This window comes from Cololabis saira, chromosome 16 (assembly GCF_033807715.1).
Source record: "Cololabis saira isolate AMF1-May2022 chromosome 16, fColSai1.1, whole genome shotgun sequence".
NCBI lineage: Eukaryota > Metazoa > Chordata > Actinopteri > Beloniformes > Belonidae > Cololabis > Cololabis saira.
In genome coordinates this window covers 24,794,608-24,817,559 of record NC_084602.1, presented here as the reverse complement: position 1 = coordinate 24,817,559, position 22,952 = coordinate 24,794,608, and the positions used below count along the sequence as shown (strand labels likewise).

The 22,952-nt window shown below is 39.5% G+C and overlaps 1 protein-coding gene across 2 annotated transcripts; it reads left to right on the top strand.

Moving 5' to 3' along the window:
* LOC133461900 (RAS guanyl-releasing protein 1-like) lies at positions 1 to 22,719 on the top strand. Of its 2 annotated transcripts, XM_061742908.1 has the most exons (17): positions 1 to 148; positions 1,044 to 1,225; positions 8,807 to 8,914; positions 10,209 to 10,269; positions 10,359 to 10,490; positions 10,903 to 11,056; positions 11,235 to 11,408; positions 12,167 to 12,283; positions 14,507 to 14,782; positions 15,034 to 15,114; positions 16,320 to 16,424; positions 16,599 to 16,708; positions 17,015 to 17,159; positions 17,263 to 17,299; positions 17,642 to 17,773; positions 19,223 to 19,533; positions 20,295 to 22,719. In XM_061742908.1, the coding sequence occupies exons 1-17, from the start codon at positions 12 to 14 to the stop codon at positions 20,427 to 20,429; spliced, it is 2,397 nt and encodes a 798-aa protein (XP_061598892.1). In that variant the 5' UTR covers positions 1 to 11; the 3' UTR covers positions 20,430 to 22,719. The 2 variants fall into 2 exon arrangements, with proteins under 2 accessions (XP_061598892.1, XP_061598893.1); XM_061742909.1 differs by lacking the exon at positions 8,807 to 8,914 and having other exon boundaries at positions 10,218 to 10,269.
* Positions 22,720 to 22,952: the final 233 nt, after the last annotated feature.

Here is a 22,952-nt window from a genome sequence, read left to right as displayed (position 1 = left end):
TGAGCGATGACATGCTGCCATCATCGAAGAGGACGCAGATGGACAGCCTCGTTCAGCCGTTCGTCGCCCAGTACCTGGGGATATATCAGCCTAAAGAAAACCAGAATGGCAGTAGTGTAACCTCGGACGAAAAGGGAAAAGACGACGTGTAAGTTAGTCGTGTGATCTTCTTTTTCTTGTTTCCTACTCCGGTACGCGTCTCTGGAGCGGTTTAGGCACACAGATTGCGATGCGCGCAGATATTACAAAGTAGTCTACATTCATTCACATGCTTATCAGAGTGGCCACTTTGACCTTATTTCTGGGAAATAGGCAAGGCAAGGCAAGTTTATTTATATAGCAAAATTCAACACAAGGTAATTCAAAGTGCTTTACATCGACATTAAAAGCGGCGAGACACAATTAAACAGTAAATAACAAATGAAATTAGATAAAATTATGAGAAAAGAAGGTAAGAAATAGACAGGTTTGCCCGAATTTGTGCCAAAAACCATAATTTCAATCAAATCAAAAAGATTTTTTATCTCAATGAGTTTTGTTTCCTGGTGAAATAAAGGTTAAATAAAGAATTTCTTGTGCGCACTGCAAGTGCTTTTACGCGCAAACGCACTTCAACCTGGATAGTTATTTATCCACCTGGTTCACTGAAACTGGAAACCGATTTTTTTGTGTTTACTTGACGCGCAACAGTTAACTGGATGTCCGCAATCAGCCGGTATTTCCCAAATTTAAAGGAAGGAAATGAAAACAATGACTATCAACATCTAATCAGGTTGTTTGCAGTTGAAACCATGTTACCTATTTATGGCACCATTTGATTAAAAATTTAATATAAATTTAAAGTATCTATCTATTTGTTCAAATACACTGTGTGTGCAGTCACACACACACACACACACACACACACACACACACACACACACACACACACACACACACACACACACATCCTTCATGGCAATAAAGGTAAGCCAGCCCACACTTTCACTAAAACAAGTCCCCTGTCGCTCCCCCTCACTCTTCTTGTGTTGGTGTGTCTCAAGGAGGGCGGCTGGATGTACTTCCAACAAGTCTAGAGTTTCTCCTCCTGGACGACCCCCCAGATTCCTCAAACCCACCCAGGCCCAGGCCCCGGCCCCCCTGGGCAGACCCATCATGTCTCTGGGGCATCTCACCAAGGGTGCAAGCTGGGAAGAACTCATCCAGGCCTGCCTGCAGTCGTTCGGTGAGCTCACGCCAACTTTCCCCCAATGTTTTGTTTTACAAAATGAAAGCATGTTGTGAAACGAACTGTAGGAGCAGAGACGTTTCTGGTTCATCTGTTTGTGTATTCTTTTTTTTTTTTCAGTTGTAGACAGTTTGATTTTTGCATCACTTACTCAGATTTATAGCCTACGCCAGTTTAGACAAGATTCAATTGTATTAAATAGTAAAATAAAATTTTCTGGCTTTCTTGTGTATATGGTTTATAGACAAAATCCCACTCATGTATACTTTTTTTTTCTTTATGTCAATGTTGAAAAAAAAATCCAATGATGGCTGATTTGATCATTGCTAATGTTTCCCACTGCATGAAGGATAGGCCCAGGGAGAGAGTTTTTTTAAATGAAAAAGCTCGGCCGCGATTGTGTAGGCTGTAGCTGGATTGGTTGAACAAAGATCATTGGCTCCATCAAGTTGTCTGGAGTGCTCTCTGAGTTATGGTGATTGCATCTCTGAAGAGACGGCTTTCAAACTGCTGTTGCCTGGTTACGCAAATGCATTGAGAGCAGTGGCGAAATACTACAATAGGTTGTACAAAAAAAAGACATCTCGTAACTACATTTATCAGTAGAGTGGTAGAAATGAGGGCTAATGACAGGCTGTCTCCCGTCCGTGAGGGAAAATGAATTGGGAGATGAATGGAGGAAATCTCTATTAGTCCCAGACAATGCTGTGGAGACACATTTATTTTTTACTGTCACTACTCTATGCCAAATTGTAGACGTGCACACACATACCCAAGATGCTATCCATCAGTATGTTGTGTTGTGAGTTGAGTTAAAATGGCAAACAGTCCCGCTCCTCCCGGCTCACATCACAAGTGAACCCCTACGGTCCACAAGACCTACCACCTTTTCAAATGTGAGAATGCACGTAAGAGCTATTTGAAAGCTTACCTGATGGTGGTTCACGCTGAAAGGTCAACTCCCAGAACAGTGGTCCTTAGATGTGACTAACCTTTGAAGTGCAGAACACTGTGAAGCGTGAATCAATAACTGACATCATCACTTGCTCTATCTATCTATCTATCTATCTATCTATCTATCTATCTATCTATCTATCTATCTATCTATCTATCTATCTATCTATCTATCTATCTATCTATCTATCTATCTATCTATGTGTAAAGTTTGCATCCTCTATTAATCCTGCTTTTGTTGTGTACAAATCATGTTAAAATCATCTGAGCCCAGTGGGATTTAGTATTAGGTAAATACAACCTCAGACATTTAACAGCCTTACATGTTTTTTTCTCCAAGTCCTTCTTTATTGAACAAAATAAAGAAACCAAAAAAGAACAGAAAGAACCATGAGGATTAAAGAGTGCGCTGCAGCCAGGTGCTGCTAATTATTGATGAACTGATCAGTAGCCGGTGTGCAGACCTCTATGAAATCAAATGTTTTAGACATTTATGGCAATTGTTGCTGCATATCTCAGACCCTACAGGCTTCTTTTAGTATATTAAATGTTTAAGTCCAAGACAGGCGAGTTTGAAAAGACTCAATAGGATGGTTTGAATAAATCACAATATATCTGGAGCAATTTCCTATGAAAAGTAGAATAACTTCCTAAGAAGTTATTTCAGCCTTAACTCCCACAACTATATTTGGAAAGACAGCATTTGAACGGAAACACCTCATGCCCAAAGTGAAGCAGGGCAGTGGAGGGGTGATGATTTGGGGTTGTTTTGCAGCCATACGACCTTGCAGTGACTGCGCCACCTGTGAACTCTTCTGTATACCAGAGTATTATAGACACAAATGAGGCCATCTGTAAAACAGTTTAAAGATGTGTCACACATGGGTCATTTAACAGGACGACGATCTGAAGCACACAAGCAAATCTACATCAAAATGGCTGTAAAAATAAATGAATGAAGGCTTTGGAATGGGTTTTCTAACTATTGAATTTTAATGCTATTAATGTTTAATTTCTTAAAACTATTTTTCAATTGCACCGTATGACAGTGTTAACTTTTTCATCCAATGAAGTTAGCTATAGCAACTTTTTGGATATAATTTTAAACTAACTTTAAGATACGTAGATACTTGGAGCTATTTTATTGGTTTCCTTCTCTTAGCAGTTCCTGACTGTTAGAACTTTACAGTTACTTGTATTTGGTGGCTTCACATGCATAATTAATACTATTATTCTTATAGCATTTGTAACATTTATTGACTTGTTTTTGCTGCCTATCTTTGAACCTTTTTTTACCCCTTATGGAGTATCGCTAGCACATGGTGGTATAATCACACAGTTACAAGGAACCCTCGTCGGTAGGAGGAATTTTTACTCAGACTACAAAGAGATATTCATCACCCTGTATCTGGCTTGGCACAAAACAAAACAAAAGGATCATCCAGTCAGTTCTTCCAAAACAAGGAAAAGTGACGTGCAGATTTGGAATGGCTGATGAATGTTTAAGATAACCTTAAAAGAAGCCCGGCACAGTGTGCCCTCTGCAGTGTTTATCATCCTCCAGTATCTTGCAGTTCCAGTGTGCTGGGCGGCAGCTTTCCTAATGTTCCAGTCACTAACAGACAGTTCGTAGGGGATTTCCTGCTGCAATTAACCCTGCGCAGGGAGTGTTAGTGGTTGGAATGTTGTGAAAAGAAGGATGAAGCAATTGTTTACCTGATGGAAAGCCATGACTTCCTGTTGTGCATTTACTATATTCCTAACTTTAACTGATTCAGAACTACAGCGTGAGCATTAATTGATTAGATTAAAACAAGTTTATGTTTAGACTAATTCCAACTTCTCTGTCATAAGTTCAGCAAAGCCATGTTTTATCAGTTCTCATTGTGCAAGTTAGGCATTGTTTAATTTGTCTCTTGTACGTTTTTATTGACGTGAATGGTGAGCTCATCGGCCGTCACTGGGTTTAAATGGCAATGGCTGCACGCTACAGACAGAAACACTCCTGATATAGGATATGTTAGGCTGGCTTAGTCAGCTGCAGCAGGTGTGGCAAGGTGTTTACAGATAAGTAAGATAAGAAAGCATGTTGCCATGGTGTTTGAGGTACTTCCAAGGTGATTTGGTTTAAAATTAGGTCCTTGAATGCCTGTTGTCCTTGCTGGTGTCAAAATACGGGCAAAGCTGTTATTCACAATCATTTGCTGTTCCTATGACTGAGCTTAGGACTTGGAGCTGTAGACTCTGGGTGAAAAAAGGAAAAAACAATCCTAGGAGATAAAATGAACAGTCCTGTTCATACCTGCAAAGACACTACAAACATCCAAACAATGTTCAGAGCTTACGCTACCTGACAAGTAGTTGGCATTTGTATGTAAGGTTGGACAGCGCAAGGCCATGAAGGAATACACTTTTACCGTCTAAAGAATCTAACTGTGCTTCATAAAAGCCTTGCAGCATGAATGAACACATTGTGCATATATGGGACTCAGGTGGAGAGATTAACCAAAGACCATACAGTCCTGGTTATGAAAGACCCTCAGGATGGAGTTTTTTTTCGATCCAACTAGCAGCCAATAACCTTTCTCTGCACAAGATGAAAACTCCTGTCTAGATCTGTTAGACTGGTCTTCAGTGAGACTAACCTGGCCCCATTTTTGCACCCGAGATAAGTAGGGCTGCGTCTCTGTGCATTAAGATGGACCAATAACGTAATTGTAAGTAAAGTCAGAAAAGGCAAGGATTAAATATGATAAACAAAATAGTCCTGGATACTATAAGATTAAACAAACGAATCTGTGCACCAGGGGTTGATAATAAAGTCTATAACTTAATGCAGCATATATGGACACTGTGAAGCTTGTAAATCTACAACATCAATAAGACATTAAAAGCCCTAAATGAAACTGGAGGACAGCTTTAGAGGGCAATTCGCAGCCAAGTACACAAATCACCCTCAGCGGTGGCATACCAAGGAGATCCAAAGGCTTGGACGTCTGCAGCCAGATCATCACAGATCATCACAGAGGGTTTGCTGATATTGGTTTTGAAGTGGAGAAATCATCAGGCACCTACATACCTACCTACAGTACAGCAGTGATGTTGTAAAGATTTTTAAACTGGTTAATGTCAGTAATTTGTATTCAAATGATCATCACTTGGGTAAAATAGAAGGTAGAATTAGCTGATGTTTATAACAGTTAGAAATACCTCAGGAGTCCGCAAGCAAAATGCACTTTTCAGCCACAACCAGAGCCACATGAATTGAAACAACATTTTACTCAGCAGTACCTGAGTGTCAATAATCACTAATGTCACTAGTCACTAATGTCAAGGAAGCTCTTCAGCTTAACGAGTTTCAGTTGAAGGCAAGTGCCCTGAAATTATTATATACATGGAAGAAGGGATACTAGTGGGCATCAAAGTCACCATGAAAACAACACAGAACAAAGATCCAGAGCACATGGAAGACATCCCCTGTTTGAGTTGATATCTCAGACAGCAGAAAATAAATAGAAGGGGAAAGACGAGAGAGCCATTAGAGTTACTAGTAGTTATGAGTAGCTGATTTTAAAATGTCCTACCAGTAGCTAGAAATCGGTGGTCTGAAAGACAACATGGAGGTGCTAGTGGAGAAGAAGCCCTGAGTACAAGAGCAGTAGAGGCTTACCGCATGTCCACCACACCAAACAAGACTGTTTAACTGCAAAGATGCTTCAGATACGACCTAGCACACGACAGCAGGGGGTAAGATGAAGCATGTCTGGGAGATGTGAAAGGCCATAACTAAGTAAATTGAATAAATTGAAAATTACTCTGAGCTGTAACCCCCTAAGGACTAGGAAAAGCTTCCAACAGATTCCAACATCTTAGATGTCAAAACAGAAGACTGCAGGGAGAGGAACAGCTGAGATGCACAGAAACCATAGCACTCACAGCCTGAAGGGACAAAGCCCAAACATATTCTTCATGTTTCATTTAATAGCGTTGCTGCACCAGATCTGACCGTTAATTGAGGGAAATGCAGTTGACTGCATATTTCAAGCAGCATAGCACTTTTGTCATTGCTGAAACAGGCCATAAATTAGCGATTGACAGAAAGAGGAAGTATATTTAATTACAGCTGTTTGAAATCTGGTTTTGCAGTGCTATTTAATGTTTTGCACACATGTAGTGGAACCGTTCGAGGTGGTCGCGCAAGGGCTGTTCTAGTAGTGTGTGTGTCAAGGTGTCAGTTGTAGCACTGACTCAAACAACCAAGATAAGGAAAGGTAGTCTGGTCACAAAGAGAGGAAGTTACATACACGCAAGGAAAAAGGAAGTGAAAAAGGTAGTGAGACAAGCAAGTCTTAGAGGTTCACACAATCGGAGGAAAAGGTCAATCTTCCACAGCAGGGTCTGTGGATAAAATGACATAAAGGTGTGTGAACATCAATAGTTGTTTCGCTCAGTTAAGCTTAGTGTATTTTGCACATTGATGGAAATTTCTCCCTGTCTTTGTCTCTCATTTAAGATAACATACATTTTCTGGCGGTATTCTTCAAATGGCTTTCTGAACAAAAGGCTAAAAGACTGTACTGATACTGTAGCTCTCAGTGTGTGAAAAGAAATTGAGGTAACATAGTAAAATATCTACAATCCAAACCCTTAAAACATTTCAAAGCAACAAAGAATATTGGGCTGTAAAAACACCATTCAATAAGTGTGCGGCCCATGCTTGTGTGCTTTAGAGGTGTGGCTTCTGAGGCATGCCTGAAGGAAAGAGGATGGGTTTTTTGTTTATTTTAAAAATCTGAAAGATTTGTACAGATTTTTTCAACATCTACAAAAAGCAACCCAGCTTTTAATATGGTTTCTAAATCATATCATTTTAATGTGGGTCTTTCTTTTTGTAACAATATTCTTCATCTAATAATAGTATTATTTTCCTTTATTAATAATGAAAATAAAACTGAATGAAGTGCAGTTTTGTTTGAGATCATAGCTGTTGTTTAAAAAATTGAGCTTATTTGATCTAAAATCATAAGTATGATTTCAGACCAAAACTGAATGACACAAAGTTCAGTTACAACTTCATTGTATCCATTTTTAAATGACAAAACAATAAATGGTCAAAATATCAGCCATCATCATCAGGTCGTGATCAGGAACTGCAAAATATAAGCAGTTAAATATGTCTATTTAAGTGTAATTTGGCAATAATTTGTACTATGAGTTCATCAGTTTAAATCAATTTGGACTGGTTTCACAATGGGTGTAATAAATCACTTAATCACCTTTAAAATATGTCCCTCAGCCTAAATAGGCAAATATGGATCAATATGAAATATCACCACCCTCTACAAATAATAGCCCAAGTCAGATTCTATTCAAGTTTTAAAAAAAAGCAAAAACAGCTGAATCAAATATTTGGTTTAGTTATTTCTGTTTTCTGAAAAACTTGAGAAAATAGGGTGGTGATATATAACCATCAGCACAACATGATTGGAGGTCGTGGAATACAACAAATGGTTAATTGTAAAAATGATTCCTATTTTTATCAATCACATAAGCTAACATAATGAGCTGTTGAAGTTCTGTAATAGTAGAGGAATGACATAAATGCTAGTCCTGCTGTTGATTAGCTGCTAAAATGTGAATTGACCACAACTGGTCAACAGTTAGTGTTAGAAATCTGGCCTGGCCAGAAACACCCATCAACTTCACAGTGATTCTCTCTCATGAAATAGGTCTGGTACCCCCCAAAATCAAGGTTGAATCCAAATAAACCAAACTAATTCATTGTTTCAAAGAGGTAAAGCATTATAATGCCTAGTCAGGTTACTTGTTACTCTGCCCTTCAAAAAGATATATACTGTACATCAAAACGACAAAAACATCCATCTAGCTTTTTTCGTTGCCTCAGTAATGCTTTTACATTAAAGCAGCTCTTAAACACACGCAGAGACACATCCACACACTAACACACAGATCTAATGTGCTACATTAACTGCCTTTGTTTGGATGGTCATTTATTATTCTAAAAATAATAATGATAAATGGAATCATTGTCATCATTGCCTGACCTGCAACAGAAGGAAGCAGGTATTGAAAATGATGGATATGGATGGATGGATAAATTGTTATGTTACGATCATTTTATGCCATAAATGTAATGATATTCAGACAGTGGGGTTGGAGGTTTTTTAAACTGTTGTCAGTTTATACAACATAAATAAACAAATGAAATGTTTGATTCTGTAATCAAAGACTACACCTCAATAGCAAATAATTAGCATTAAGTTATAGGAGGTTATTTATTCATTCGCCTAAGTGAGTTCTCTCCTCTGAATCAGTTAAAACCTAATCCACACCGGAGCTGCGGTCTGGCACAAAAACACCTAGCCTCGCAGGGTAATTCACTCCATGACTCACTATATAAACATGCCTTCATAATTACGCTATCATTGGATATTTTGATAACATAATTGTGACAGACCTGTGTCTAACTCTGGTTTGGAAAAAAAAACAGGAAATATCATGTCTCAGATGAAATCCTGTCTTGTTTCTTGCTTTTTTTCCCCAGTCCATCTTTTTTCCCTAACCAAAGAGGGTGAATTCAACCATGCGCGTTTTGCTTTACAGATGCGGAGGGTTGTGTACGGGAAAGCGGCCACCTGCTCAACATAACTCTGACCATGCACCGTCTCCTCATGTCCTCCAACGACCTTCTGGACAAATTCATCAATATATATCCTTCAGTAGTCCATCAGAAAAGATGTAACTGCTCTCGCAGCTTAGACACTTCATCCAAATGGCAACAGTTTTCAGGAGCAAACTGTGCTGCTTCCGTTTGGTTGCCAACAGCAACGCACAGTCATATGAGGCTCACAGCGCATCCTTTGGCTGTCAGTGTAGAAGGTGATAGGCAAGTGGCACTTTGTGTTCACGCCATATTTCTGTGTGCAGTTTTACTTGACCTCAGCTCAGAGTCTGTTATCTTTATCAGATGTTCTATATATTTAATTTCCCTAATTTCTCACTTAGGAAGGTTTTTTTCATGCCTTATAATTCAAGTGAAACACCTCAAATCTAGGCTCAAATTCAGAAAGACAGCAGTGACATCACAAAACCTCACAGAAGAGTGCACTGGCCCAATTAAAAGCTTTGAGCTTTGAGGATTCAGGTGTTAATTACTTTTTTTTCTCTCACTGAAGTCCACTTCACCTATATATAAACACGGACTGTTGTGCTTCCTGAGGTCCCTGGCCGCATAAACCCACGTCAGTGCACGCACAACCAAATGGCCCCTCCATGCTATTTTTAACCCTTCTGTTCTGAGCTGAAGACCCAAAAGGATGCATCAAATACATTCTGACTGCAGGTTAAGATCACAAAAGAGACACAGCGGCCATTAACAGTCCTCACTCGCTGTCTAGCTCTGGGATTGTGTGGGCAGTTCCTCTCTTCCCATGACGCAATTCACTTTTTTGTGTCCATCACTTTCGATCTTACTTTCATCAGTTGAGAGCCATACTGTCATCCTCATTCATAAAAGCTCCTTTGTGTGATAAGGAAATGCTTTGTGTCTGCTTTGGGTCTTTATAAATTCAGGAGGAAGTTGGGGGGGGGTTTGTAGCAGCATGTGCAAAATGGAGGGAATTGTGACAACAGAAATAATAATATCCTGCCACCAAAGAAATGCACATTAACAATTGTTTTGCTGGTTTTTAAATTATGAATATGTTGCCTTTGTGTATTTTGGTATTCAGTTACCCATTATAATCAAGAATGATTCACTGAGTGATGCTCATCAGAGCTTTGCTTCATGCAGATTCCTCCTCCCACATCATCAAATGTCATGCATTTGCTTTTTTGTTCAGTTACAGTAGTTTTTAGTAACACGTTATTTGTAGGGAGAAGTCAAACCCACCATATGCTTGTTTTCTTACAACAGATTCACTGGCCAGTAAGCTAAAAAGGCTAAAGGCACACTTAAATTGGGGTAATATCCATGTTTAGTCAGCTCCTTAACTAGTCCTTACATTTAATGCAGCACTGGACAATGAGCAGCCAAAAGAGTGTCAGAGGATATGCTACCTCATCAGGTCAGTGTCGCACATGTTGCACAACTTCAAAGTCCTATTTCACTTGCGTTTTCTAAATCAGTCACATTGGTATTGTTTCTGACTTCTAGGCACTGGATCCGAGAGTTCTGGATGATTTTCCAGTTGCGCGACAGCTTGTCCGACAGCCTGGGCGAGTTCCAGGATGCGATCCGAGAGCAAGGACAGGAGCATCTTTGCTCCCTCTTAGAAACCAAATGGATGTAAGTGTTAATCTCTGGCCAGCTGGCTTACTGAGACACAAGGCCTAAGTGTCTCTCAGACAGTTCTCAGTCATGGAAAGCAATGAAATCAGTTACGATCGAGAACGCACACTCTTAGCTCAGAACTATTTCACTTTGTAGCTGCTATTAAATCTCTAAAAAGCTTGGCAGACTTTGGCCTTCAATAATCAGACAAATACTTGAACTAAAAAAAATATATCAGAAAACTTTTTCTGATTATTTTCCTTTGCCAGATTGTTTCAGTCATTTTCAAACTACACAAATCCTAGCCACAATAATGTTTTTTTTGTTCTTTTATATGCTGTGGCTAGAGTGATACTTTTGACACTTGCAAGAGCACCTGCCAAGCCTTTTCTAAAGTTGTCGTGTTATTTTGCATGAAATGTTCTAGAAATGAACGGGATTGGTCGTGGAAGGCCAGCCAGAAGATAAAAGTTAGCTACAGTAAAAAGAGAAAAGTTTCTCTTCTTTTCGATCATTTGGAGCCCAGTGAGCTGGCTGAGCACCTCACCTACCTAGAGTTTAAATCCTTTTGCAGAATATCAGTGAGTATACTTGCACAAATATATGTACAATTTGTTTTGTCAGCTTCTTTCGTCTTTGTTTCATCCTTTTTTTGCGTGTGTGTGTGAAGTAAAAACCATTAAGTATTTCCTCCTTGCACATGTCACCTTGCAGTTTCCGTGCAGCGGTTTATGCTCCTCTCTCTTCCCTCTTTGTCAGTTTGTAGACTTTCTGAATTACATTAAGAGCTGCTGTGTGAAGGACATCCCCGTGCTGGAGCGTTCCATCACCCTGTGTAACGGGATCTCCCAGTGGGTTCAGCTGATGGTGCTGAGCCGGCCAACTGCTCAGCTGAGAGCGGAGGTTTTCACAAAGTTTATCCACGTTGCACAGGTAGTGGTTAACTATTCTTACGGTGTCTTTTTTCAGCCGAGGTGAAAAAAAAAAGGAAAAACGCAACACATTTCCTCTTGCATGCATCTACATGCTGTTCTTCATGTGACTTGTTTAACTAACGACTGCTAAGCTCCGAAAATCCCTACATGCTGCATGATAGGCTGCAGCTTCATGAAAAATCAAAGAGAGACGGTTATCACTTCTAACGGCTCTCCTGCAGGCATCCTGTTGTGTTAAAGTATTTCTCCAAAAGAATATGCACATGTACGAACTCCTCAAGTGAAACATCGTCAAACATTAAGGGGTTTGTGGGAGTGAAAAAAGAAAGAAACGATTTGTTAAAACCGTTCCAACGTGAAACTCGGTGCAGCCTGCTGAGAAGCGATACACTGGCTTCAGGGAGTCGTTAGGCAGACTTGTTCTCTGGGGGACTTTTTTTGCTCAGAAAAACGAATGCACCAGACTGCTGCTGCTCACTGCTGTCAACCTCAGAACCCACGGGTGTGGAAACGAATTTCACACCATCATGCTCCAGTGATAGCACGAATTAGAAAAACTGAAAAGAGGGGGAAAAGCACTTTCAAAGAAGAGTGAGATATCAGAGCCCAGGAAGAAAATGATAGCAATATAAGTGGCTTATGTAACGTCAGTGTTGGGAGTTATATAACTACCTACCTGGAACAGGTTTAATAAAGATTTTGTCATGTAAATCAACTGGTTTCTTTCTTCTTTTTTCCTTTGTCTCTGTCCACCAGTGTCTTCACGTTATGCACAACTACAACACACTAATGGCGGTGGTGGGAGGACTATGTCACAGCTCCATTTCCAGACTGAAAGACACCACTTCGAATGTGCCCAATGAAGTCACCAAGGTAACAGTCAAAAAAGACAGAAATAATATTTTTTTCCCCCCCTTTCCTTGAAAGTGGAAACTTTAAAAAAAAATGTACTTCCCTTATGTGATTTTTTTTTTGTACTGCCTCAAATATTTTGATTGTAGTCCAGGGTATTGCATACCATTTATTCACTAGGTCCATTATTACATAGTAAGGAGTGTAAACTTTCAAAACAATGTGAATCGAACCGGTTTAAATAAGAATGGAACATGTGTTTACAGCAAAATTACAATTGTCAGCCCTGGGAGCAATAGACCCATATCAAAATAAATTCATATTCTAAGCCTCCGACAACACTCAATAATGTAATTTCACCTCATCAAGTGTGGATAGGGTCCCCATCAACAAGCTAACGGTCATTTTGACTTTATAAGTGTACAAAAAGTGCATGAAAAGGACTGTGACATTAGAAGGAGAGTTTATGGCCTCTGCAAGTAGTGATCCAGTTCTGTGGAAGCAGAGGCCATGAACTCTCATCATTTTGTGTCTATTGACAATAATTTGTATGGACTTCTAGTTCAAAATATATAATGATGCAAACACACGTTCTGTTTTAGTCCAAAGCTTCATGTCATTTCAATCCCCATCAAAAGCTTGTGCTGTTTACCATCTAATGCTGGACCTTGGGTTGCTTTGACCTGGTGCAATTTTTCCTTGTTACTTTGGCCCCTTGATAAGAAATGAAATATTATGACACAAAAATGTGTGATGTGAGTATGCCAGGTCTAAGGAGTTTAAGTCAGTTAAAGATGTGAAGAAGAACTCACAAGAACCTAAAAAGTAAAAATGAATAATTCTCTGAACATCCAACTGCACTAACAGGAAGTAACGAAGGCACATTAGAGGTATTTCCCATGTCACTCTTGTCTTGTTATAACAACACCACTCGTAAAAGGAGCAAAGGGCAGCCATAATAACACACTAAACAGCTCTTATCTTTACTTAGTTGATTCCGAGTCTTTCCACTCAGTTAGCAACCTTCATAAACATAAAAGATGATTCAGTCCCTCCCTTCATTCTTGACCAATTAAAACAGACTGGCCTACTGTCGAGGGGGCTTTAAAGACACCAGAAACCATTCCTGAAAAGGGTTTACAAGAGGAGCCTCAGATATCGTGCAGTGTATTTTTCAACACAACAAGCATATCAAAGTGTTCTAGTAGACCTTTAGAACAAGACGTCTAGATCTAAACACAGTGGCGTCAATTCAGTCGAAGCTAAGGTATAGCAAGGTTACGAGTCACAGAACTTAACTAGAGTATCAATCAACACGTCCAGCAAATACTCATCACAGAAGTCTGCTATGTAGCTTATCCGTGTGGTCAAGAAAATTGGAACTTTTTCAAATGCAGTCTCGCTCACTGCAAAAACTCAAAATCTTACCAGGAATATTTGAATATTTGTCTTATTTCTAGTTAAAATGTCTCATTTTTAGTCAAAAAATCTCATTACACTTAAAATCAGAATCAGCTTTATTGGCCAGGTTCGAACATTGTCCAACAAGGAATTTGACTCCGGTAGTTTCGCTCTCTATGGTATTAAAGGTAAACAATAAACAAATGAACAAATGTGGAATTTCTATGTACAAAAATTATAAACATTTTAAGGTGCAGCAGTTTGAGGTAGTGAGAATAAGTATGACTTATTTACAATTTCCAATTTCAAAACAAGTCATCACCAGAAAAATAACTTGTTATTCAACCATTTTCACCTGTTTCAAGTAAATTTTCACTTGAAATAAGTAGAAAAATCTGCCAGTGGGACAAGATTTATCTTCTCATTACAAGCAAAAAAATCTTGTTACACTGGCAGATTTTTCCACTTATTTTAAGTGAAAATCTGCTTGAAACAGGTGGAAATGGTTGTTTTTGAGTCTTGTCTTAAATGTAATGAGATTTTTAAGATTTTGAGTTTTTGCAGTGTATAATAACTAGCGAAATCGATCATGTTGTTCTGATTTGCATTTGTACTTATTCTATATGTATTAAGTAATAGAATAATCAATACAAATAGACACAGCGTAATTCCATAAATGTATTTAAAAAACAAACATTTACATTTTCCCTTGAAGCCAAGGTGTGGCGGCTGCCATATCTTGCCATACCCAATTGACGCCCCTTTCTAAACACTTAATATCTAGTTAATTTAAGAGTCGGGGTCAAAGATTTCGCATAACAAAAGTTTCAATTTGTTTCCCAGGATCTGAATGAGATGACAGACCTGCTGTCCTCCTGCAGAAACTTTGACAACTATAGACAAGCTTACAGCAGGTGTACTGGTTTTAAAATCCCCATCCTCGGTGTCTACCTCAAAGACCTGATTTCGGTCAATGAGGCCATGTCGGATTACGTGGAGAACGACAAGGTGAACGTCCAGAAGCTGCAGGTGCTCTACAACCACATCAATGAGCTGATCCAGCTCCAGCAGATCCCGCCCAGACTGGATGCAAACAAGGACCTGGTTCATCTGTTGACGGTAGTGAACTCCCTTTGAATGATCGCGTAGCCTCTTCTGATTCATCAAGTTGTGAATGCAAACGTAGATGCAAATGAGCAGGTTACAGCCAGCGAATTGTCTTGTGTGGGGGTGATGACAATCTGATCTATTGAGTGTGTGGGTGACAAACTGAATGTGAATGAGATCAGATTTGTGTATCATATTACTTGTGTGGAGTGTTTTCAGTTGTCCTGCAATCTGTGTCCATGTACCACATGTCTCTCTCACAGTTATCCTTGGATCTTTACTACACTGAGGATGAGATTTATGAACTGTCCTATGCGCGGGAGCCCAAGAACTCCAAGGCACCTGTAAGTGGAAGAAACACAGACAGCTCAACACTAGTGGGAAGGGAAATTATAGTTTAAAGAATCCCTCCTGTTAAATTAAGCTTTTAACCTTTTTGAGTAAGTTCATCTTTTGTGCATGTTTTGTGCTAGAAGGCATCAAACCTATCTGCCAGCAAACTAAAACATACCTGAAATAAAAACATGTTGCTTTGCCGTGATTTAGAAACCGACCCTGCCATGTGGAGAGGGACAGTGCACTTTTACGTAAATATGATATACACTTAAAAAAAATAATTTTTAATTATTGAGGAGAGACCATGGAATAAAATCTCTCCCTGTGGAAAGTCAATAAAAAAATGTTTTTTTTTTTTTTTGTTTGTTAGAAAAACTGACAAAAGCCAAAATCTGGTGATGGGGGGGATTGCGGTAGCAGCATGTGGGATCATGGATCTCGTGGACACATTTGACTCAATCTGGGCTACTTTTGACACAGTTTAGGGATTAGTTAGTCTGGAAATTAGGCAAATAGAACAATCCAGATTAATTTGATTAGTCGGATTTCTTTGTAAAAATGTAATGTAATATTTATAACTATGTTACACTGTTTTCATGTTTTCATTAATGGAAAATTGAATAAAGAGAGAAGAATCTTTGCATTTTCATTAGGGGAATATTGTAACTAAAGTCTCCACAGATCATTTCGAAGGGCTGCTGTGCGTGGGTTGCACTTTGCAGTTTAAATGTCACTCCACGTCACCTTTTTTTTGTTTTCTTTTGTTTTTAGCGAAGAATTGATTTGAAGAAAGGCTAACCTGTGAATGCATTAGGTCAGCTTAGCATGAAGAGTGGAAACAGCTGTGGGAAACTGCCTACTGGCTCTTCAAAGCTACCCAAAATAAAATAGTGGCTTGTTGATAACGTATTAGTAAGAGTTCAGTACATTTTTGTTCAGTTGGGAATATTTTGTGTTTCAAAATGTACAAAAAAAAGACCACTGTCGTGATTTAAGTGCTCATAATTAGTGTGCCCATCTAGAGTTATCCCAGCCATTTTATAATATAAATCATTTAAAGTATAAATACATGTATTAATCTACATTTCACTCGTTTTTGCTTACTTTTGAAAAATGAGATGACGGCAAAGGTGCAGTGATTCAGTTGTCCCGACTATTTCCTGCTTGCTGTAACATTATGATCAATTCAACCCCCCCCCCTCCCCTTTATTAGCCGTCCACCCCCTCCAGACCTCCAGTTTGTGTGGACTGGGCATCAGGAGTGGCTCCTAAACCGGATCCTCGAACCATCAGCAAACACGTGCAGAGAATGGTGGATGTAAGTGCTCCCTTTTTTCGAGTGTAGCCTTCACATAGCATTCAGTAATGCAATTATGTAACCACAATGATCTGTTTGAACCATTATTATGCAGGCAGCCATTTGGGCAGTTAGTTGCAGCTATCGTTCACTAATAGTTGAGTAACAATGGTCTGTGCTTCTTGTCTTTCACAGTCGGTGTTTAAAAACTACGATCTCAATGAGAATGGCTTTATTTCTCAAGGGGAGTTTGAGAAAATTGCTTCTAGCTTTCCTTTCTCCTTCTGTGTCATGGACAAAGAGAAGTGAGTATCTGAAAATGTCACACGCTCACTCTTAGCTCATTTGTGACTTCAAAAGAAAAGGAAGTAAATGTGGTATTTATAGTGATAAACATAGCAACAGGAAATATAAAATGGGTGCAGAAGGAGCCCAAAAACTGCCTCACAATTCTCATGAAAAATAGAACAACTAAAGTTAATGTGTTTCCACATTAAACAATAATGAAGTGATAGATAGTTTTTAGCCCGTGAAGCAGATGCACTCTGCTCTCACGGCTCTGTTTCCTCTATTAACCTTAAATACATTTGATATTGTTTGTGGCTGTCCAGGGAGGGCCTCGTGAGCAGAGAGGAAATCACAGCTTATTTCATGCGGGCAAGTGTCATCTGCTCCAAACTTGGGCTTGGCTTTGTTCACAACTTCCAGGAGTGGACTTACATGAAGCCCACCTTCTGCGACAACTGCTCAGGATTTGTAAGTAAACTGCTTTGCTCCCGTCCCCAAACACTCAATATTTATTTTCATTTCACGATGTTCAATTCTGTCAACTGTCTTCTTCTCTGGTGTTTATTCTCAGTTGTGGGGCGTCATCAAGCAAGGCTACAAATGCAGGGGTAATTCATGTGCTTTCACTTGTTGAACTGTTTATCTTTGACCAAGTGTCGTGCACAGAAGTGAAGAAAAGAGCATGCACTATCTTGTGGGGAGCAGGTGAGATGTGGTTTTTCTGAGCAGCGCATTGCTTGCTTGCTGCAGAAAAAAAAAAATCTGCACCAGGAACCACAATTTTTCCCCTCCCCCGTCCGTCACACGATCTAAGAAGTATTTGTTTGCTTGCACAGGTCTGAGAATTGCATTTGCAGAACAGATAATGTTCAAAGCGAGGTGGGGAACTGCCTTTTGAACCAAGACTAGTTCCTGCTGTGACGTGTTGTGCATTCTTGTGGCCTCTGCAGACTGCGGCATGAACTGTCACAAGCTGTGCAAGGATCAGGTGGCGTTCGAGTGCAAGAAGAACGGCAGAGTAGCCAACGCCACCGACAGTCCCACACCGAGCTCCACGCCTATCCCCACCAGCAACTCAGAGGGTGGGTCGGGTTACCAGCGTTCATTTTCAGCATATGACGTTTCACATAGTCACAAACCCATTGCCAGTCATCACACAGCCACAAAACATTGTTTCCTCCCACAGGTGCCGCCTGACGTATGCGGACATTGACAAATATTTACCATCAAACATAGGTTTTGAGCCATGTGCACATCTTTGGCCGAGAAGTTGCGGGTCATTTGTTCATCTGCACAGCAGTGTTGTTTCCTCTAATCACTGCCTGCCATATTATAGAGAAAGTTAAAAGCAGAGCTGGGTAGAGTAGCCAAAAATTTTACTCAAGTAAAAGTACAGTTACTTCAGAATAATATGACTCAAGTAGAAGTAAAAAGTAGTCATCCAAATAATTACTTGAGTAAAAGTAAAAAAGTACTTGGTGAAAAAACTACTCAAGTATTGAGTAACTGTTGAGTAACGTCTGATTTATTTAACACAACCATTCAAACAGACAAAAGTACAAAATTATCATCTTCAGGCAAATTAAATCAATAAAATAATAAAATAAATTAAAAGTAATAAAAATAAAAAATAGCTTAAATTAAAATAATCTTAAAGTAAATTCAAGTACTTTAATAAATAATAAATAAAATAACAGAATAAAAAAATAAATTAAGCACAAGTAGCACAAAATTTCAAGCCTTTGTACTTTTCTTTTTTAACCAGGCAGAACTAGAACAAGCCCATGAACTCATAGAAACTGTGTGTGTGTTTGAGTCTGTGTAAATGTGACAAAACATGCAAAAACAAACATTTTTCCCAAAGAATCACTCAGTGATGTCATGAGATTGACGCGTACGCGGATAAAAGGGATAAAAGAAAAGTAACAGCTCAACGTAGCCTAATGTAGCGGAGTAAGAGGAACAGTTTCTCCTTCACAAATCTACTCAAGTAAAAGTAAAAAGTATAGTGATTCAAAACTACTCCTAAAAGTACAACATTTCCCAAAACTTACTCAAGTAAATGTAACGGAGTAAATGTAACTCGTCACTACCCACCTCTGGCTTAAAAGTCACAATTGACATCATTTAAATGTTGCTTTCTGCAGCTGAGAGAGAACAATTCTTGTGTATGATGTTTGCTGTTGGGGTGGTTTCCCTCGGTCTGTGTCACTGTTTCATTTACAGTAAAACTCAAACTGCCCACCTGGAGTCAGAAAGCAACTATATTTGAAACCGAGGAACTTTCAGTTTTACTTAATATAGACTACCATACTGTGGAACGCCTTAACAATATAGCTGTTCGATGTACGTGGTGCATCACAAAATTACTCCGGATGGTTTTCGATGTTGTCATATGATTGATTTGTTTTGAGCTTTATGAAACATAAGTCTTTGAAGTGTTTTACAACATGATGGTGAGAAAGTAGAGAATTTAGAAAACATTTTCCATTTCTCAAATTTGAAATAGTTAATCATGTCATTCTCTTCAGGTTCAGAAGAATGTCCTTTCTTCTACCCGCCCGACAACAGGAAAGACTGGAGCCCAGACTCCCCCGTCACCCCCCGTTTGAGGCCTACGAGAGTGCATAGCTACACCCAGACAGAGGGACCTCAGCTATCCTCTATTACTACCGAGGCCCCCTTCCTTCAGCCCAGTCTAATAGTCCCAGCGCCGCCCGCCCTCAACCCGTGCCCGAGCCCAGTGCTCCACCGAAAACGACACTGTGCCAAGTGGGAAAACAAAGCCTCTATATTGTTAAAGCCTAAATCGGCAGAAGCCACCGATGACTCTCTGGAGTTGGTGAGTAGCCAAGGGCGTAGGTTTGCATAGGGACGGTAGGGACATAACACTACCAACTTTTCAGGAGGCTCAAATTGTCCCCACCCACTTTTAAGCAACCTTATTTGCATTATATAATGAGTTCAGATATATAAGTAATTTAGATTGTCTTCCCAAATGTTGTAAGGATAAAATTGACCCTACAGTTATTAAGTTAATTATTTTAAAGCAATGTATTACTCTTGTGGTGAAGGACAATGTAGGAGGCTAACATGTAGTTCCATATATAGGTTAAGTAGTAGTTAAGAGATTATTAATACGTTTGTATTTATTGTGTATGTTAATATAATTTAAGTTATGTTCAAATATTGCAATTTAAATTGCATCCTGGAATATTCTGGAAGTTTTCAAAATGTTTCTTTAGTAGTTCTTGAAAACAAAGGTTTGAATCGAACCGTGTATCAGGTGAACCAATACACATGACAGTTAGTATAAGTCGATACAGATTTATTTTGCATTGATCATGTAGCCTATCAATTAATTAGGTTCATATTTGTGACAAATGTAGCCCTGACCCCCGTTCATCCAATCTGTTTGGTCTTATTAATGTCCCGTCCCCAGCAAAAAGTGTACATGCAGGTTATGCTGTTATATCGTCCCTACCAATGTTGAGACCAAACCTACTCCCTTGTGAGTAGCTGAATCGCTGCTACGTACACCGTGAATTCCCCACGTTTACCGTATTTTACTTAAATCTAATGTATTCTTTTTTTTTTTAATAGGACAACCAGAGACTCCACAAAACAAATGAGACACTACGCAGGAAGCTAAGAGAGGCAGAGCGGGAGATTGATGAACTGAAGAAACTGTTGAAGAGGCATGCTCTCCACCCCGTTGAGGAGGACTCCTCCTCTTAAGCTGTTTCACACACTGGTTGTGTCATTCCAGGACAAAAAAAAAGCTGTTTTTGTTAGACTGAGATTCACGCGGACGCCACTCAACACCGCATCACTCTGTGATTAGACGCAGCATGGCAGATTCATGGAATCATCTGAGTGACAGGGGCATCGTTGGTAGAGCGGTAGAAGTGTTTCATCATGCTGGCTCTTACTTTTACGCAAATCACGCCGTCTGTCTGCTTCACTTCTGTTACTTCCTCCTAAGGCGGAACAGGGGCCAATGAAAGGGCCCCATCGTTCCACCTTAGGGTGATCCATCCATTCATTTCTCCTGACCAAAGTGGGGTGGCATGGCAAGCAGCTAAAGCAGACTGGCCCGCCGCTCCCTCTCCTCAGCCGTCTCCTCTAGCTCCTCCGGTGAACACTGAGACGTTCCCAGTTGGCCTAAATAATCGTCTTTAAAAGAGCTGCAGCCAGGAAAGGGTGTTTAGCGTCACACCTATGCCGAGCCTGCTTCATGGGGGCTGGTGCTGCCCCCATGTGGCAGAATGCATAAAGGTTTTGGGCAAAACAGTTGGTGAAAGAGCCATACAGTATAAGCGTGCACACAGAGGTGGACAGAGTACTCGACCCCATGAGTAAGAGTACAAATACTACTGGTCAAAATTTACTCCGTTACAAGTAAAAGTAGCTCAGTCAAAATATTACTCGAGTAAGAGTAGAAAAGTACTTGCTTTTAAAGGTACTTAAGTATCCAAAAGTAAATGCTTTTAAATTTACTTTAAGTAAAAGTAAGTAAGAGTACATTTCTTATTTTCCACATCAGTAAATTACTATATTTTTTCTAAATTAATTTAAGTTGTAAAGTTTAAGTTGTAAATGTCTGTGGTTTGTCTGTGCCCTCGTTTTTTACTCGGTCGAACTCAAACATTGAGTTAAGAGACGGCCAAGGATTTTGTGAAAGTCCCTGCTCCGAGTCCGGCTCATTATCAGACTCAGACGACTCAGCGGATTGTCTTTCTTCTCCTGACGCAGGCGTAGCCATTGTTGCAGCTCTGTCTTGACAAACGCAGGCTACTTTGGCGGTATCGTTTTGAGGAGGCTTGACGTATTTCCGCTTTACTTACATCCCAGTGGAGAGCGTGCACTGTGATAGGTCTCCTCCTTTGACAAATCAGCTTGTGTCCAATGGGATTTTAGGGAAGAAGAAAAAAGAGCAGACGTGAAAGTAACGAGTACTTTTCAGCCTTCCTAGAAATTTACTCGAGTAAAAGTAAAAATATTTGTCTTGGAAATGTATTCAAGTAAGAGTAATAAGTACCAAAGAAATCTAATACTCAAGTAAAGTACAAATCCTCTGGATATGTACTTAAGTACAGTACTCAAGTAAATTTACTCCGTTACTGTCCACCACTGCGTGCACATGTAGACCACAGTCCGTTTAAAGGGGAGCTTTGTGGGTAAAGGAAAGGCTTGAAATAGGACTATGGCATGGGTCCTATATGGTTTTAGTATTATGCGCTCCAAATTGGAAGCCTTTGTGGGCCAAATATATGGGACCCACATGTTCCTACTTTTAAACCCGTATGGCCTCACGTGTGAATGCTGGTCGGGGTTGAGTGTCATATGAAATCATACCAGAGACGACAACCACAAGCCCAAACGATGTGTATTATGTGCTGAGAGTACATCAGTCAAGACGTGCTGGCATGTGTATTATCTAAGATTCTCAAGGTGTGTATGTATTTTCCTTTCTGGGTGGAGCCCAGAATGCAATAAAACATCATGCCATCTGTTCCTCAGACATACGTTACAGTACGTATAGCGTATAAAGGTAATAGAGCTGCATTAAAAGTTGTTCAGAGTGACCCAGTTTACTATCTTGAACAGCTCACAACAGGATGAAAATCACAGGCATCGCCATTCTTCACTTTATATTGTGAAACATTAGGTGTAGTGCATCAAAACAAAACAAAAACAAGCCACTGTTGAATGAAAATGTGCAGTATTGTCGTGTAAAATGTACAGCAGAATGTGTTTGATCATTTTTTTGGGTCAATTAATGAGGATCAGTATTTATGTTAAACATAAAATGGGTGTCAGATGCTACAGGAAAATGTGTGCAGCAAAGCGGTTTTTGGAAAGTATTTGAAAGATGAGTTATAACAGGAAATAAGAGCCCGCTGATTTTTATCCGCAGAGGAAAAAGTTGGGCCGCTCAGATCTATAAAACTGTTGTTGCTTTGTAATAGTTGTTCCCTTTGTTGTTTGTATTGTTCATATTTATTAAGTAAAACACTACACCGTTCATATGAGTGGCTGGACATTTTGTATACAGTAGTGGTACTTTTACTGAACTATTTATGCCTGTGTATTGGCTTCATACTAATACACTTTTATAACTTTGTGTGTGTGTGTGTGTGTGTGTGTGTGTGTGTGCAGCAATGTAATCGTATTACAGTGTTTTTTTTGTAGCAGGGTTGTACTGTGAACAAGTCAAGATACATGAGTTTCTAATGTGCATATTCTACTTTAAATACA

What these genes read in the sequence shown, in the direction of transcription:
- LOC133461900 (XM_061742908.1), top strand. Translation starts at nt 12, where the DNA reads ATGCTGCCATCATCGAAGAGGACGCAGATGGACAGCCTCGTTCAGCCG. An exon ending in GAAAAGGGAAAAGACGACGT is followed by an intron (nt 149 to 1,043) that starts GTAAGTTAGTCG and finishes GTGTGTCTCAAG; the next exon opens with GAGGGCGGCTGGATGTACTT. An exon ending in CTCTTAGAAACCAAATGGAT is followed by an intron (nt 10,491 to 10,902) that starts GTAAGTGTTAAT and finishes GAAATGTTCTAG; the next exon opens with AAATGAACGGGATTGGTCGT.